Here is an 18202-nt window from a genome sequence, read left to right as displayed (position 1 = left end):
GTATATCGCCACGGTATGACCCGATGATTGTGGTTAGAGAATGTGAATAAAAGATGTTGCTTAAACCTCTTTCATGAATGAGAAATGTGGTATAGTTCTTAGTTTTCATTTTTTAGTGGCTTATACTTCCGGGTATCCAGCTGCTTGCCGGCCGGTGTGGCCGTGCGGTTAAAGGCGCTTCAGTCTGGAACCGCGTGACCGCTACGGTCGCAGGTTCGAATCCTGCCTCGGGCATGGATGTGTGTGATGTCCTTAGGTTAGTTAGGTTTAAGTAGTTCTAAGTTCTAGGGGACTTATGACCACAGATGTTGAGTCCCATAATGCTCAGAGCCACTGTTATCCAGCTGCAATGGCAATTCCATTTATAGTATAACACGTCAGACACAAGAAGGAGATCGAAATCAAAGACATGTCGCTAGATTATTACGATCGGCTCAGTCAGTGTGAAAACGTCACAAATATGGTGAAGTATAACATCTGGGGATCAGTCTGAGGGCGTCGAGAGAAACTTGCTGCTGTTGATGACGTGTCGTAACGAACATTCTGAAGCTATGCACGTGTGTCAAGAGATAGGCACGCAGTAAGTGTTGGAGAAACTGCAAGACGCCCCCTACCTCCTTGTGTGCAAGCATCTACGTTTTACTTGCTCAACTGTGGTACATTTGGAGCCAGTAAGGCAGAATAGTTGGTGCTGTTCACATTATTAATCACTTAAAAACCCATATCTTGAATAACTGTAGTCTTCCTTCTTTTATTTTGAAGACTTTTTTTTTAGTCCTGAATTTTTATGGCATCTCCATACCTCTTATCACAGTAATTACTGGATGTGGATAAAACTGTAGTATCGGAGAATGGCATTTGGTAGTCTCCTGGCCCCAGTGTGTGACCAGCCACTCCCTATTTCTCCGTGTTGACCAGGCGATAATTGTTCTTTAAGCCGTGTATCGATGCTTCATGTAGTAGTTCCTGTGTACATTTCATCGTATGTGGAAGGGATTTTCTACACTTTTGCTGTAGGAAGAGGGAGGAGCAGGTCCTTTGAAGTATCCAAATATCCAGGTGCCTTTGACGTCAGTTTCAACGCTGTGTCAATACCGTGCCGTTTCAGCATTCAGGCACACAAAAAGGGCTTAAATAGAAAAGAAGGACAGAAAGTAGTGGTCCTTAGCGCTAAACAAAGGAAAGAGCGCTGATTCGCTATCTTTGGCAACTGTTGGATTTGACCGTTGTGGTTACAGAGAAACAGTTTAGCTCTAGCTGAGCAAATACAGTGTACGGCAGTACTCTTTTTGAGGCAGTTTACTTTGGGAAATTAACTATTGATATCTACATTTCCCCTGAGGCACAGAAATTCATCTAGAGCACGGCTACGAAGAATGGTCACATCGGACGCCAAAGCCGGCTTTGTATGATGGCTGTAGATGAAGTATACGGTACTAGTAATAGAGACAGACTGTAAAGAAATAGAGCTATCCACACAGTATATTTCGTGTTATGACCATAACGACAAGATGGAAGAGAGAGGAACTGCAACGAGATCCTCAGTTATTTTTCCTCTCGCTCCACTCACAGATGGAAAAGGGAAGCAGCCCACTACATAAAATTTAGGTCGCGCTGTTATGTTTCCTGGATCAGACTAGGGAAAGGAGTAAGACAAGGATGCTGTTTATCACCTACTCTTTTCAACCTGTACTTGGAAAATATGATTGACCAATGCTCATTAGATGACAAAGGAGTAGAAATTGGAGGAAGAAGAGTAGGGTGCTTGAGATTTGCTGATGACATGGTCCTTCTAGCCACAGGGGAAAAAGAATTACAGGATTTGGTGGACACCATTGCAACTAACGGAAAAAAATATGGAATGAAAATTAACACAAGTAAAACAAAAGTATTGGCAGTAGGAGGAAATAAGGAAATAAAAATTGTGCTGAATGGTGAAACACTAGAACAGGTGCAAAATTTTAAGTATCTTGGAAGCAGGATAGACACCGACTGGAAGTGCACCACAGAAATTAAAACAAGGATAGCAATGGCAAAAGAGGCGTTTTATAAGAAAAGGAGAATCTTCTGCAGCGGTATGGACAGAGAACTCAGAAAGAGACTCATAAAATGTCTTGTATGGAGTGTTCTTCTATATGGCGCTGAAACATGGACTATGAGGAAAAAAGACAGAGAAAGGCTGGAGGCTTTTGAGATCTGGACATGGCGGAAGATGGAAAGAATAAGTTGGATGGACAGAGTAAAAATGAAGAGGTACTGAGAGTGGGAGAGAAAAGGCAGTTACTAGATGTAATAAAGAGAAGAAAAAGAAATTGGATTGGGCATATATTAAGAAAGAATGACGGACTGATAAAAACAGTTTTAGAAGGTTATGTAGAAGGGAAAAGGAAGCGAGGAAGGAAGAGATTCCAGATACTGGATGACATGATGGACGGTACAACATACAGCAGCCTTAAGAAGGAAGCAATGGATCGCAGAAAATGGAGAGGCAAAGGACCTGCTAATATAGCAGATAACTGATGATGATGTTATGTTTCACTTTTAGTCGTAACTGCAATATACGAGTAAACGCAGTCCTCTTTTTGTGCAAATTAACTTAAGTTTTCAGATAATGGTTAGTAATTATACATTTTTGAGTAACAATTTTGACTGAATGGATATCATTTTCTGTATTTAGAGCATAATTACTGCGTTGGAAGTACTTTCTCCAAACGCTTTATCCTTATTGGCTCACACCTTCAATGAAGAACAGATATTACGTAATTAATCACAGTTGTTCAGCAGGAGACTTCATTAGAGCTTTAGAAGACGAATTTTTGTCGTATAGAGCAACTTAAGACAGCATCAGCAAACAGCACCAAATACTGACCCGGAGTCAGTGACGAGGAGTGTCGCACGCTGTCAAAAGTAATATAGCAACTCTACGGGATCTATCCAATGCCGGGAAAGCCTTGCTGCATTGTAACCTGTAGAGATCAAGCAACGACACATACAACCAGGAAATCTATCAAAACTTCCTGAGACCCCCTAGAAATAATTTTAAGTCTGTACTGCTTGGGGTACAAGCACTCACTATTACTACAAGAGACCAGAAAGACCGTTCTGCTAACTTACATGGCTACAGACGGGCCGCACAACGGGTTGGCATAATCTGGATCAGATGGTCGAGTAGCTGCTGGGATATAGCCTCCCATTATTGCACCAGTGCCTGTCGGAGCTCCTGAAGTGTCCTAGGGGTTTGAAGACGTGCAGTGATACGTCGACCGAGAGCATCCCAGACTTGCTCGATGCGGTTTAGGTCTGGAGAACAGGCAGGCCACTCCATTCGCCTGATATCTTCCGTTTCAATGTACTCCTCCACGATGGCAGCTCGGTGGGGCCGTGCGTTATAATCCATCATGAGGAAGGTGGGACCCACTGCACCCTTGAAAAGGAGGACATACTGGTGCAAAATGGCGTCCCGATACACTCACCTGTTACAATTCCTCTGTCAAAGGCATGCAGAGGTGTACGTACACAAATCATAATCCCACCCCACACCATCAAACCACGACCTCCACATACGTCCCTTTCAAGGACATTAAGTTGTTGTTATCTGGTTCCTGGTTCACGCCAGATGAAAAGCCTGCGAGAATCACTGTTCAGTCTATACATGGGCTCGTCCGTCAACATAACCTGGGACCATTTTTCCAATGACCATGTACTGTGTTCTTGACACCAGTCTTTACGGGCCCTCCTGTGACCAGGGGTCTGTGGAGTGCATCTTGCAGGTCTCCGGGCGAATAAACCATGTCTGTTCAGTCGTCTGTAGACTGTGTGCCTGGAGACAACTGTTCCGTTGGCTGCGGTAAGGTCCCGAGCAAGGCTACCTGCAGTACTCCGTGGCCGTCTGCGGAATTATACCCCTCATAACGTCGTCAATATGTGTTCTTTGAGCCATTTTAAACACACAGTCGCCATTAGCACGTCTGGAAACGTCTGCTCACTTGCTGCACCGACACACCTCTGCGTATGTGGACTGCTGCCAGCGCCACCGTGCGACGACCGCAGGTCAAATGCACCGCATGGTCATACCTGGAGGTGATTTAAACCCGCAAACCGCCCACCAGAGTGTTGTTTCACCATGTATCAGCATTATCCTTAATTTATGAGCATGAGTGTACATTCTGAGCGCTGTATTTAGATCAGGAATGGTTTACAAGATACATTTCCCTTTTCCCTTATATTTATGAAATAGGCGCTACATCAAAACATACTGATAAAAATTCATTAAACAAATAAGCTTTTTATCATCTTACTGAGCCTAGCATATCAAAAGAGATCTGGAGCCATTACATGACGTAGCATCCTCATAGTATTCGCTTTCTTGCTGGTAGTGTCACTACAGGGTTTCTAGCACAGTCCAAACTGTTGTTCAGGTCCATGAATTCGAGATGGCGGTAGCGGGAAATTCAAAAACTGGTCCAGTTGTCCTAAGTTTAAAAGAGTGTGAAATTCAGAAATCCAAGATGGTGGTAGCAGCCCAGCTGCGCTTTTAACTCCCCTAATTTCACATTTCAGGTACCATGTTCGAAAGTATCAAACTACCTGAAATATTTATCAAAACTATATTAAATCATGTAGGTGCCAAGTGTATCTTTGCGCTCTCCCTGTAGCTGACACTTAATTTTACCTAACATGTTTTTGTAGACCAATAATACAAACCGTTTATGTTGTGTCCGACTTCTTGAACGCGGAGGTAGCTAGGTAATTAGAACACTCTGAATAAGTAATACGTTACGAATTACATAAAACTTATCTTTGTTCACCAGGTTTGACTGTAACTATGAAATGGGCTTCATTTTTCCTTGTACCAAAGTTTGCTCGTTTTCCAGAAAAGATTAGCTTGTGAGTTAAATCAGGTATGTATTTTGACAGATTTTCTATAAATGGAAATACTGTAAATTACACCAGTATTGTCAACATCTTTGCATATTTTTGGAAAAAAAAGTTCAGTTAATTTGGATACCACTGAACAATCTGTGTAGGGCGTAGTTAATGCACTCAGAATCTTTCTCAGAATTAGCGATTTCCACAGTTGCTCCCCGTATCTGCTGCAGTAACTGTCGCGGTTGGATGGCTGTGGCCCTTCTGACATATCAGCCGCCAGTTTAGGAAAAAAGTCTTCAGTGACATTTCGACTCTGTTGTATATATAGGTGTGTATGATGCTGCTGGTCTTAACCTTACTTTGAATGTGAACACTTTGCAGTAGTCTTCACTGTTATCATTATGAATATAATTTGAAACTAAAAATTACTGTAAAGAGAGGAAAGATTACTAAATGTGACTGAATACAATAATTTGCAATTTCAAGTGGTTTTAGCCATCGGCAGTATTCGCTCTGGAATGATTATCACAAATATATTTTATTTAATAACTTTCATTTAATAATCTAATTGGTTTTATTCTCGAACTTACTGATCAGCAGGAGTGTATGTTCGGTATTTTATCTACATTATCTACATATGAATCTGTGTCCTGGAAGCTATTTTATATATAGGGAGCTGTTGTATATATAGGAGTGTATGCTGTTACAATATTCTTCTCTCTTCGTTAATGAAAAATCTACTTTGAAAGACGGTTGCTTCTCCACTTTTGTGTGTACCCTGTTTCCTCTGGTTCTATCGTTCTGTTTTCTGAATGATACATACATAAAAAGAGATAATGAGTTTTTACATTCTTCTATGAGCAATTGAAAACTATTCTTTCACTGCTGCTTAAGTATGTGGGACCCGCACCAAATAGGACTAACAAGGGATATTCAGTGGATACAAAGAAGGAAAACAAGGATGGCCATATGTTTGTTTCGCCCTTAGGAGACTGCCATAAGGATGATGCAGGAACTGAACTGGCACATAGACGCCAACTATCCCATGAACGTCTACTTAGAAAGTTTCTAGAACCAACTTTAAGTTATGAATCTGTAAGATGGCAGGATAATATTTACCACATAACACAATTTTTATATCAATAAATCGATTCTACTCATCAAACCAATGAATTTGATACCCCACAAGCCGTACTTTGCTTAGTCACGTTATTTGAATAGTACAGAGAGTAATTAATACATATGTGGCTGACATGAACTCGATACTAACAAAGTCCATCTTATTTGCATGTTGATAGGCAAGTAGCATTGCTGTAGCAGTGGACTGATGTGCAAGTGGGTTTTCCCTACATACCGAAGCACAGTGACATGGAACTCAGGAAAGCCATAAACAAGCGTATCCTCGCCACGGGATATCAACCAGGGACGTTACGCACCAACAGCACCGGACATTTTTGACAGAGATAACGGCACAAAAGTGAGTAACGGTTGGGTGAGTCTTCTGACTCGCACCAGCGCTGAAGTAAACATGTTAACGCAGCAGAGGATTCATTTGGGTTGTCTCAAAGGAGAACACAGCCCTTCCACGTACATGGAAACATACGAATGTAGAAAGTGCGTCATCAACTTGACATAAACAAAAATTCACATGACACTCACATGTACAGGGCGTGAGATTCACATGTGCTCTGCGAAAGCCTTTCAACTTAAGAAAGCCACTTTCGCGATGCAGAAAGGAGCACAGCAGCGTGAGTCACTGGCATTTTTGTAAACATTCAAATATCAAGTGATAGGGGCGTGAACAATGAATAAAGTCCAAGTGCAAAGCTCCTATTTGGGTAGACCTCATGACTAAATGAAAGAATGGCGACCACTCATTGGTCCGGGAAAAATTAGCGTACGTCTCGGTTTGTGCCTAAAACCTCATTGGGCAAAGAAATGACGTAAATTGCAGCAAATGCTCTCATTGGCTGACACTAGTTGTGGCAGGAGGCGAACCCACGCTATGGTGGGGGAAGTCTCCAATAATATAAGCAATTACAAGTGACTTATTCTGGACACTCTTGTCGTAGAAGGACTGTGTGCCGGACGGAATGCATCCCACTCTGTTGTGGTTCCAAAAGACACATCTTGTTGTGAACATTTGCGCGTGCTCACGAGGCTCTGATATTTCGCAGTATCTCCATATTGGAGGTTATGAGCTATGCGATCCGCTAGTTAGGTTCTGCGGAACATTTGAAGGCAACAGTGTACACTTCGCTTAGCCTTAGCGAGTCTTCTCAGCTAGTTGATTTAGCCAAGGAAAAACATACTTTTTTCACCTCACGAAAACTAAGGACAGTTTACGACTCTATATCCAGTCAGGGCCAGAGTAGAATTGTTAGTTCAACAGGTTCGCAAGTTGTCAATGCATCTGCTGCTAGCACACGTCACACGCGACCACGGCCGCCCTTATCGCTGCAGTCTGCACGAGGTAAACACCGTATTGGTCAGGCGCTACCTGAGCGAGTCACTAGAGTACAATCACTTCAGATCTGCTTTAGATTGGAGTTGATTTGATAATTTTTCTCATTCCCTCGGGTCCAAAAATGGTTCAAATGGTTCTGAGCACCATGGGACTTAACACCTGAGGTCACCAGGACATCACACACATCCATGCCCGAGGCAGGATTCAAACCTGCGACCGTAGCAGTGGCGCGGTTCCGGACTGAAGCCCAAACAAGAGGACGGAGTATACATTACAGTGCAAAAGTCTCATTTTTGTTCTTAGAGTTACGTTATGGCTTTTGAAAATGGCACTCATTTTCTGAAACACACTTCTTGCTTTCCCCATGCGAATTTTGATTTCTTGCAAGTTATTCGAATTTTCATTTATAATGGTTCCATGGTATATACACTATTTTACCCTTTCTATAGTTCTTTGGTTTATGACTAAGTTTACTTTTGTAATAATTTCCTCACTTAGGACCACGAGTTTTGTCTTTGTGATGTTTATTTCAAGCCCATACTTACTGCTTACTCTTACACTTCTATTCATTAATAATCGTAACGCTTGAATACTGTCAGTAAATACAATATCATCATAAGCAAGTCGAAGTCGTTTAATCTTATTCCATTTATCACAATTCCTTCTTCTACTTCTTCCAAGAATTCTCCGAATATGAATTCTGAGTATATACAGGGTGAGTCACTTAACGTTACCGCTGGATATATTTCGTAAACCACATCAAATACTGACGAACCGATTCCAGAGACCGAACGTGAGGAAAGGGGCTAGTGTAATTGGCCATACAAAAATGCACGGAAGTATGTTTTTTAACACAAACCTACGTTTTTTTAAATGGAACCACGTTAGTTTTGTTAGCACATCTGAACATATAAACAAATACGTAATCAGTGCCGTTTGTTGCATTGTAAAATGTTAATTACATCCGGAGATATTGTATTTGATGTGGTTTACGAAATATATCCAGCGGTATTGTTAGGTGACTCACCCTGTATATGAAATAGTATGGATGACAAGATTCATTCCTGTCTTACTCCCCTGAGAATTTTGACTGCTCCATCAATATGCAACACCGCTGTTTGTTTTCCTCCATTCAAATACTTCTGAAAATTCCCATCAGTTTGTCGTGTTGACTCTATCAAAAGCCTTCTGGTAATCTATTACGCAACCAAATACATTTTTATTTACATCTCTACACGTCTGAAACAATACTTGTATACTGCACAAGGCTACTCTCGTACTCACGGCATTAACAAACCCAAACTGATTAAGGGCTGTCTGTTCCTTACGTATTCTGTATATTCTTCTGTGTGTTACTCTCTAAACAATTTCAAGATATAGCTCATTACGCTTATCATATTTTACATACATTTTTCGTTTTCTGGTGCTTTGTAGCTACTAAAGGCAGAAGTTATTGCAAAACATCGAACGTTCTTTATAGTAGCATTTAGCCACTATCAAATTTCGAAATTGATTTCATGCAGCTGTCCAAGATTCGGCGACCTATGCTTTCTGTGAACGACGAAGTCATCAGTAGAGGAGGCCAGGTTGGTGTTTACACTGTGCCACCTGTTGAGAGCCGTTACCGAGGCTATGCCAGTAGATGGCGTCTGGTAACTCGTAAGGAGCGCCTGCTGCAGGCCACACCACTCTTACCACAGCTGTTACCTGTCGTAAGACGAATGACTGGCAGTTTCACACAAGGCCACGTGCTTTGGTCCCTACGACTGCTCAGACAGAGCGGGAGCCAGCTGCCATTAAGGGACAGGCTGCTCCACAAACCCTTTGCGGATGCAGTGTGGGGTTTCATGAAGGTCATCTCGCCTCCTACTTTCCACCTCCCTCCTCCAAAAATAATTTTTATTAAAAGTGTTCACATTTTTACATATATCAGTTTCCAAATTTATGAGCTAAGTTTTGATGAATAGAGTAGAAAAACACGAAGCGTCGTGAAAATGGCAAGGAATTCCAGAACCTTCAAACGATGTGTAACATGGGATACTTTTCAGTCGCTAACTCACGTGATTTGTTTGTGGTCTGAGTGGCTGCGCAAGAGATTCCAGGCAGGTAACGGCGGCCGCTCACTGCCAACGACAAACCTGACGTGCTTCGTGAGTAGATACTTGGAACCGGCAAACCGTGGAAAGCTGAGTAAGGCAAGACAGAAAGGGAAAGACCCTCCACCAAGAAAAATATAACGGAAAGCTGACTTTCCCGAACGTACGCGGAAAGAAACAGCACTGGCCCAATATACATGCTCGAAAAGTCGCAGCCTGCAGACCTGACTTTATAATCCTAGTGCAACGTGAAATGCTGATAATGGTATGTATACCGTAGAGAACATTGTTAAAGTTATCTGAATTTTATGCTAATACAGTACTTAAATCAACTGCAAGACACATGTACTTCCCAAGTTTTCGGACGAATGTTTTTCAAATGTTGCAATTCTCTGAACTGCAATTCCTTGAAAGTTATGCTAAGGTGCTAAACTAAGAACTGATGTAAGTAATTTATGTCAAAATTATTCCATTCCATTGTGGCAGGGTGCTACAGCAACCAGTTTCCAATTATTTCCGAATAAAAACAGTTTTGGTTTCGCAAACAAGTAAGTAATTTACTATTATAAGATTAAAACATCTCATATATTTTACTGTTATAACTGGAAGGCGTTATTGGTCCCCATTTCTTATACAGGCTGTTTCCGTAAGAGCGTACTAAAATGTAACAGAACATAGAGAATGCCCCGTTGAACAATTTGAGATAGGGAACCTGGGGTTGCAGAAGCAAGCTTAAGGAGATATGGAAGTAAACCTGGCTACCGCTTTGTCTAGCATTACTGTTTTCCAGCTTATTTGCAACTAACAAGCGTACAAGTTTACAGGTACTGTGCTATTTATTTCCTATATGGAAAAAGTTAGACGAGCCTGATTACCAGGAAATCATGATTCAGGTTTTGTTTACTTTCCTTCCATAAGGTGGCTCTGTTGTATCGTACTTACATTGTCCCATGACAGAACGTGTTATGAATCAACGACAGACCCATTTATTACACATGTTATTCAGAGACATATAGTATAATACGATGGAGCAGTACCGGTACTGTATTTCCTCGGCGCTGGATTGTAAGGGAAGACACTATTCCATGGCCTACGAGGTCACTTGAGTTGAATCTCCTTGGCTATTTCGTACTGGGATATCTATAGCCACTTGTATGAGACGCCAGTCGTACGGAAATAAGATTAGTTGCCAGAATTGTAATTGCCTGTGATCTGATTCGAAACACACCAGGGATATTTGTCAGTGCGCGTCAACATCTTGTTCGTTGATATCATGCTTGCACTGATGTTGTGGCTGTCAGTTTCAGCACATTTTGTAAAACACAGTACAAATAGTACGTTCATTGTGGTTCAAATGGTTCAAATGGCTCTGAGCACTATTGGACTTAACATCTGTGGTCATCAGTCCCCTAGAACTTAGAACTACTTAAACCTAACTAACCTGAGGACATCACACACATCCATGCCCGAGGCAGGATTCGAACCTGCGACCGTAGCAGCCGCGCGGTTCCGGACTGCGCGCCTAGAACCGCTAGACCACCACGGCCGGCTAAGTTCATTGTGTCAAGGATGGTATTCACAGTTAACTAACGTAAACAAAAACGTACACAATAATGTGATTTTATTCCTATTATCTCTTTAAGGGGAGGTTTTGTTTAAAAATTTGATTTTTTTAAAATTGCATTTTTGGATCCATAAAAGTGTTTAGAATCCACCCCTGAAACGGTTTTTCAGAATACGGAACAGAAATGTTTGTTATTCGCGATTGAACAAATAAATGCGCCTGCCTGAAATAGGCCTTATCACGCACCAGTTTTTCTGTTTCGGGGGACGAGTTATTGTACCGGTGCTTTGGAGGAAACACACAAAATTCAAATGAATGTTTGAACGCGTGTGTTTGAAGTTAGCACCCAAGCATTTGCATTCTGGTGCGAAGACTGTGGAGATTGCGACTTTCCTGGCACTGAGCAGCCTCAACGAAGAGTATTCACCAATTATGAAGACCATGACAACGATGGACGTCACCCTGGGACTCTATTCGACGCAGCTCGTCTAGCATTCGGACGACCACCGGATTCAAGGGGCCGAAAACCGTTTGTCACCGGCCGTACGAACGGCTCTGGAGCAGCGCAGGATGGCCCAGATCGAGCAGAACGCCCTCTATGAGGAAGAGGAAGGACTAGTTTATGGAATCTGAATAGCAGACTGAACGTAAGTTGCATAATATTGCATTTATATGTTGTCACAACTTCAAACGCGTTTTTCTCAAAATGGCTTTTTTTTATCGCGCGGTATGGTAACTTCAAATCTACTGAACCTATTGGCATGATTCTTTGTTTCCGACGAAGCTAACTAAATTGTCTAGGAGTTGTACCACTTTTATTCCGATCCATCAACTACAAATATTTGTAATTGGCCAACGAAGTCAAAAAATCGATGAAAAGAACCATATTTTTTTCAAATCTACATCTACATCTACATATACACTCTGCAAATCACATTCAAGTGCCTGGCAGTGGGTTCATCGAACCAGTTTCACAATTCTCTATTATTCCAATCCCGTACAGGGCGCGGAAAGAATGAACACTTGTAATTTTCCGTACGAGCTCTGATTTCCCTTATTTTATCGTGGTGATCGTTCCTCCCTATGTAAGTCGGTGTCAACAAAATATTTTCGCATTCGGAGGAGAAAGTTGGTGACTGGAATTTCGTGAGAAGATTCCGTCGGAACGAAAAACGCCTTTCTTTTAATGGTTTCCAGCCCAAATCCTGTATCATTTCTGTGACACTCTCTCCCATATTTCGCGATAATACAAAACGTGCTGCCTTTCTTTGAACTTTTTCGATGTACTCCGTCAGTGCTATGTGGTAAGGATCCCACACCGCGCAGCAGTATTCTAAAAGAGGACGGACAAGCGTAGTGCAGGCAGTCTCCTTAGTAGGTCTGTTACATTTTCTAAGTGTCCTGCCAATAAAACGCAGTCTTTGGTTAGCAGTCCCCACAACATTTTGTACTCTGGCCACCATTTTGTTTACTGTGGTCCAAATAACTCAAGCGAGGTACAACTCCTAAAGAATCTTATATACTTCGCTAACTTCAACTCAGTTTTGATTTAAGACCAGCCGGATGACCTGTGACATACCGCGCGTGGAGGTCTACATCGAAATTTTGTTTCGTTCCGACGGCACTTCCGCCTTTGCTCTTCGACATTTCCGGTCGAAAAAATTCCAGGTTGTAGAGAAAATATCAATAAACATTTTGACCAAATTTGACATTGATATCTATAACACATCCCAAGAAAAAAATTCTCAAAGAACATGCTTTTTCCGGGCCAAAGATTGTAAACCTCCCCTTAAGCTGGCTTCTCCGACACCAGGTTCCCTACCCCAAATTCTTCAGTGGAGCATCCTCTATGTTCTGTTAAATGTTTGCACGCTCTAACGGAAACAGCCTTTAGAGAGATGGAATGTACCATCTGTGTCTCATGCAAGCGACGCCGTGTAGTTTGCCACGCTAATTTTATCTTGGTGAGACTGCACTAAACCTTTCTGATAGAAAGATGGGACACGTTAGGTACTTTAAGTTCTTCTATTCCTCATTCAACAGGCGACTGCAGTTTGGTGATTGAATGAGTATGTGAGATTAAAGGCATCATCGTAGGAGAGGAGGGACAGGTCCAGCATGGACAGAAGGTTCTAATGGCTCTGAGCACTATGCGACTTAAGTTCTGAGGTCGTCAGTCGCCTAGAACTTAGAACTAATTAAACCTAACCGACCTAAGGACATCACACACATCCATGCCCGAGGCAGGATTCGAACCTGCGACCGTAGCAGTCACGCGGTTCCAGCCTGAACCGCACGGCCACAACGGCCGGCTGGACAGAAGGGCTGGTCTGGGTCTTTCAGATGTTAACGGAAACTTCCCCCACACCGAAAGAGAGCGTTACTTCGAGCGTGACACAGACGTGCCTTGCGTGAGAAAGGTGGCAAACTTTGACGAAACTCTCTTCCGACATCACGAAAGAGAATGTTATTTTTGATGTGAGATAGAGGTTCTGTATAAGGGATATAGCAATAGGCGGAACCGCAAATGGGAGAATAATTGGGTCTTTGAATTCTAACGAAAACTTTTCCCTACCACCATATAGAAAGAGCCAATTTTGAACATCAGAGAGACGTACAGGAGGAAAAAACGGACATAAAAACGCGTGACCTTTGACTGCAATGTTTCAAATCCACCGGTCGTCTTCCCACTCTGCCTGCGGCCGAGAGCCAGTTTGGAGAAGACGGAGACGGTCAAGGGCGAGAGGGAGACGGAGGGACGCTGAATTGTAAGCCTTGGGATGATCGGAAATTTTCAAATCCAGTCAGCTCTTACCTTCTCCCTGTGGAAGCGAGACTAGCACTTGCGAGGGACTGGTTGGTTGGTTGCTTGATTCGGGGAGAGGGGACCAAACACCGAAGTCATCAGTCTCATCCGTTTTAGGGAAGCATGGGGAAGGAAACCGGTCGTGCCCTTTCAAAGGAACCATCCCGACATTTTCCTGAAGCGATTTAGGGAAATCGCGGAAAACCTAAAACAGGATGGTCGGAAGCGGGTTTGAACTGTCGTCCCTCCGACTGCGAGTCCAGTGTGCTAACGACTTCCCTCGGTGAGAGGGTGGGATTGGCAGACGACAGAGTAATGCATAGTTTCAGACGAGGATGGCATAATTGCGACATGAGAGACAGAGTATGACTGGTCACTTTCAAACTCAGCACATTTAACCTTCTCCCACACAGAATGACCTCACTCGCACGAGAGCTTTTCAGGCAGACTACGTGGAGCGACGAGCGAGTGCGCAGGTAGTGTCCGACCGAGAGACATGCGCTGTGTCGGTTACGGTTGGTGTAGTAGGTGCGCCTGGTGGCTGCTCCAGGTCTCCTGCTGTTTTCGGAAGGTAGAAATTCAGCCCGTGTTAGGTCGCGTTCTTTTCGTTGAATTTTGATCACTTGATTCAGTGGAACAAGGGAGACGTTTGGGATTATTCATACCGTCTCATAATGACTTTGGATTCAACAAAAATACCACGGGTGTCCGTTCTCCGCCAGGCTGCTTAATACTACTACCATTGTTTACAATACTCATCGTTAGTTTGCCGAGAAGGATGTTTCTCAAGTTTGTGTGCAAGTTTATATTAAGTTCCACTCTCTACCACCTGAATCGTTGATCTCTTGTTATGCCCTATAATACTGACATTAAATGGGATACCATTTGACTGCATTTGCCGGTATACTGGATCTTATACTACTGCGTATACACTGTGCGCAACTATTTCAACCGACAATGTTAATTTTCCTACAAATATCCCTGCTTTTATACTGATTTCCACCACTGTATAACATTTCATTAAACCTGCCCGCTAAAAACAATTTTACACACTGTGCCGTCTCCTGGCGAATTTTGCCCTGTGAATATACTTGAAAAAACGACTTAAAGAAGACAATATATACTCTGTTAGTTTTCATTTGTCTGATAAAAGAGAAGACATTTTATCATTTCGAGTAGTACGGCTGACCTAGCAAGACGCACTCTTCCTATGTTTCATATTAAGGGGTCTATAATAAGTGTATTAATTGTTAATTTATCCAAATCATTTTCAGAATACCGAATGTTATTTGTTATTATTGAAAACATCTTTCATTTATAGGAAAATTGTGTCCTGCAGCTATTAAAAATTTTATTAGCTGCCATTACGGTCAGTACAACTATTTTTAGTAATTACTGCTCTTCTAGCCCAGATATTATTGAGATAACTAATTTAGATTAGGCGTTTATAAATATATTAAAGTGTGTCAGTCATTATTTTTATATTCTAATGCAAATTTCGCCGTGCTGGGCCACAGATATCGAGTGCGTTATTTTTCACGTAGGCGCCGTTACACAGAAAGCTGTAACTAAATATGCTTCATGCAATGAAAATTAACAAACGAGTGTGCAACTAATAAATGCACATACATACCACCCCTAATTCTTCAGACGTTGAGACCAAAAGAGACAATGTTCATATGTTGTTTTTCCTTTGGTGTGCGATAACTTATCTGCACTATAACGTAACTTCGTTTCTAGCATTTGTAGACTTAGAGAAAGCTTTTGAAAATGTTGACTGGAATACTCTCTTTTAAATTCTACAGGTGGCAGGGGTAAAATACAGGGAGCGAAAGGCTACTTACAATTTGTACAGAAACCAGAGGCAGTTATATGAGGCGAGGGACATGAAAGGGAATCAGTGGATGGGAAGGGAGTGAGACAAGGTTGTAGCCTCTCCCCGATGTTATTCAATCTGTATATTGAGCAAGCAGTAAATGAAACAAAAGAAAAATTCGGAGTAGGTATTAAAATCCATGGAGAAGAAATAAAAACTTTGAGGTTCGCCGATGACATTGTAATTCTGTCAGAGACAGCAAAGGACTTGGAAGAGCAGTTGAACGGAATGGTCAGTGTCTTGAAAGGAGGGTATAAGGTGAACATCAACAAAAGCAAAACAAGGATAATGGAATGTAGTCGAATTAAGTTGGGTGATGATGCGGGAATTAGATTAGGAAATGAGACACTACAAGTAGTAAAGGAGTTTTGCTATTTGGGGAGCAAAATAACTGATGATGGTCGAAGTAGAGAGGATATAAAATGTAGACTGGCAATGGCAAGGAAAGCGTTTCTCAAGAAGAGAAATTTGTTAACATCGAGTAGTGATTTAAGTGTCAGGGAGTCGTTTCTGAAAGAATTTGTATGGAGTGTAGCCATTTATGGAAGTGAAACATGGACGATAAATAATTTGGACAAGAAGAGAATAGAAGCTTTCGAAATGTGGTGCTAAAGAAGAATTCTGAAGATTAGATGGGTAGATCACACAACTAATGAGGAGGTAGTGAATAGAATTGGGGAGAAGAGGAGCTTGTGGCACAACTTGACTAGAAGAGGGGATCGGTTGGTAGGACATGTTCTGAAGCATCAAGGGATCACAAGTTTAGCATTGGAGGGCAGCGTGGAGGGTAAAAATCGTAGAGGGAGACCAAGGGATGAATACAATAAGCAGATACAGACGGATGTAGGTTGCAGTAGGTACTGGGAGATGAAGAAGCTTGCACAGGATAGAGTAGCATGGAGAGCTGCATCAAACCAGTCTCAGGACTGAAGTCCACAACAACAACAACAACGTAACTTCAATAAAAGGAAATAATTGCAATCAGTTATTTAGCACACCGAAGTGTTGAGTGTAATAAGTTTGTGTTAACATTTATAGCGTTTAAAACATTGTAAGAAGAGCCGTGATAAAAATAATTAACCGCTATCTGTTTAAAGGACAATTTCAGACAACACGTTACAGTTACATTAGACACAGATCATTCATTCACACACACACACACACACTCACACACACACACACACACACACACACACACACACACACACACACACACAAAGTATATAATTACAGTACAACACGTTAGATAATCGACTAAGCTACCTCTAGTTATGAAACTTCCTGGCAGATTAAAACTGTGTGTCGGACCGAGACTCGAACTCGGGACCTTTGCCTTTCGTGGGCAAGTGCTCTACCATCTGAGCTACCCAAGCACCACTCACGCCCAATCCTCACAGCTTTACTTCTGCCAGTACCTCGTCTCCTACCTTCCTAGTTCTGCAAGGTTCGCAGGAGAGCTTCTGTAATGTTTGGAAGGTAGGAGACGAGGTACTGGCAGAAGTAAAGCTGTGAGGACGGGCCGTGAGTCGTGCTTGAGTATCTCAGTTGGTAGAGCACTTGCCCGCGAAAGGCAAAGGTCCCGAGTTCGAGTCTCGGTCTTTTAAACAGTTTTAATCTGGCAGGAAGCTTCATATCAGCGCACACTCCGCTGCAGAGTGAAAATCTCATACCACTAGTTAGCTTTCCTACCAGAGCGAGTATTACGGACGGGACGGTGTGCTTTCATTGATAATAAAAGCTTAGGCGTCTGTAGCAGGTAAGTGGAATGCCAACGAGTTATATTTGGGGAGGTTGACAATAACAGACTCTGACCCTTCTCGAGAACCGAACCACAGATCCGCGTATGTTACAGACAGGTGAGGAGGGGGGGTCGGGTGGAGCTTGTTACAGTGCCTGTTGGTCTCCATGCCACAAGGACTGAGCCCTATCTTCGAGGAGTAATTTAGATGCTGCAAGTGAATTATGACGCGTCTAAATGGGCTTGTCCATTACAGTGTTTAGGTCATGTGCAGGGCGGTGTGCGGGGGTACTCACCACGTCTTCGTGGTGCCTGGCGTCGAGCAGGTCGGCCCTGGAGAGGCGCTGCATGGACTGGTGTCTGCGCACGGCGGCCGCCTCGCCCTCCAGCATCTGCTGCTCCTCCTTCATGTCGAAGCTGCGGCTCAGCTTGTGCGCCAGCTCCTGCAACACGCCCGCTCGCACTCCGGCTGCTCGCGCCGACACAGTAACTTGCAAGCGCCGACACAGTGACTCAGAGACTGTACACTGATAAGCCAAAACATTACTACCACGGCCCACCGCGACGTTCGATGCCGCCTGATGGAGTTGCGGGAACGTCATGTGGTAACGAAAGTATGTAAGCGGAGCAGACACGGACGGGGATTTGGGCTCCAATGTGGGAAATCCATTCAGACAAGCGCCTTTGACAAAGGGCGGATTATTAATACGCCGAGATTTTGAACGAGTGTCTCGAAAACGGCGAGGATGGTCGAATGCTCACGTGCTACTGTCGTGAGCATCTACG

General features: G+C 42.8%; 1 protein-coding gene across 1 annotated transcript in view; it reads right to left on the bottom strand.

Moving 5' to 3' along the window:
- LOC124616688 (whirlin-like) overlaps nucleotides 1-17835 on the bottom strand; it is a 115855-nt gene extending 98020 nt beyond the window's left edge. The window contains exon 1 of the mRNA XM_047145023.1: nucleotides 17713-17835. Within this exon, the coding sequence (XP_047000979.1) occupies nucleotides 17713-17826 (114 nt within the window). The 5' untranslated portion in view covers nucleotides 17827-17835. The remainder of the gene's footprint in view (nucleotides 1-17712) is intronic.
- Between the last annotated feature and the right edge of the window lie 367 nt (nucleotides 17836-18202).

This window comes from Schistocerca americana, chromosome 5 (assembly GCF_021461395.2).
Source record: "Schistocerca americana isolate TAMUIC-IGC-003095 chromosome 5, iqSchAmer2.1, whole genome shotgun sequence".
In the NCBI taxonomy this organism is placed as follows: Eukaryota; Metazoa; Arthropoda; class Insecta; order Orthoptera; family Acrididae; genus Schistocerca; species Schistocerca americana.
Note: the sequence above shows the minus strand (reverse complement) of the source record. Positions and strands in the feature narration are given on the sequence as shown.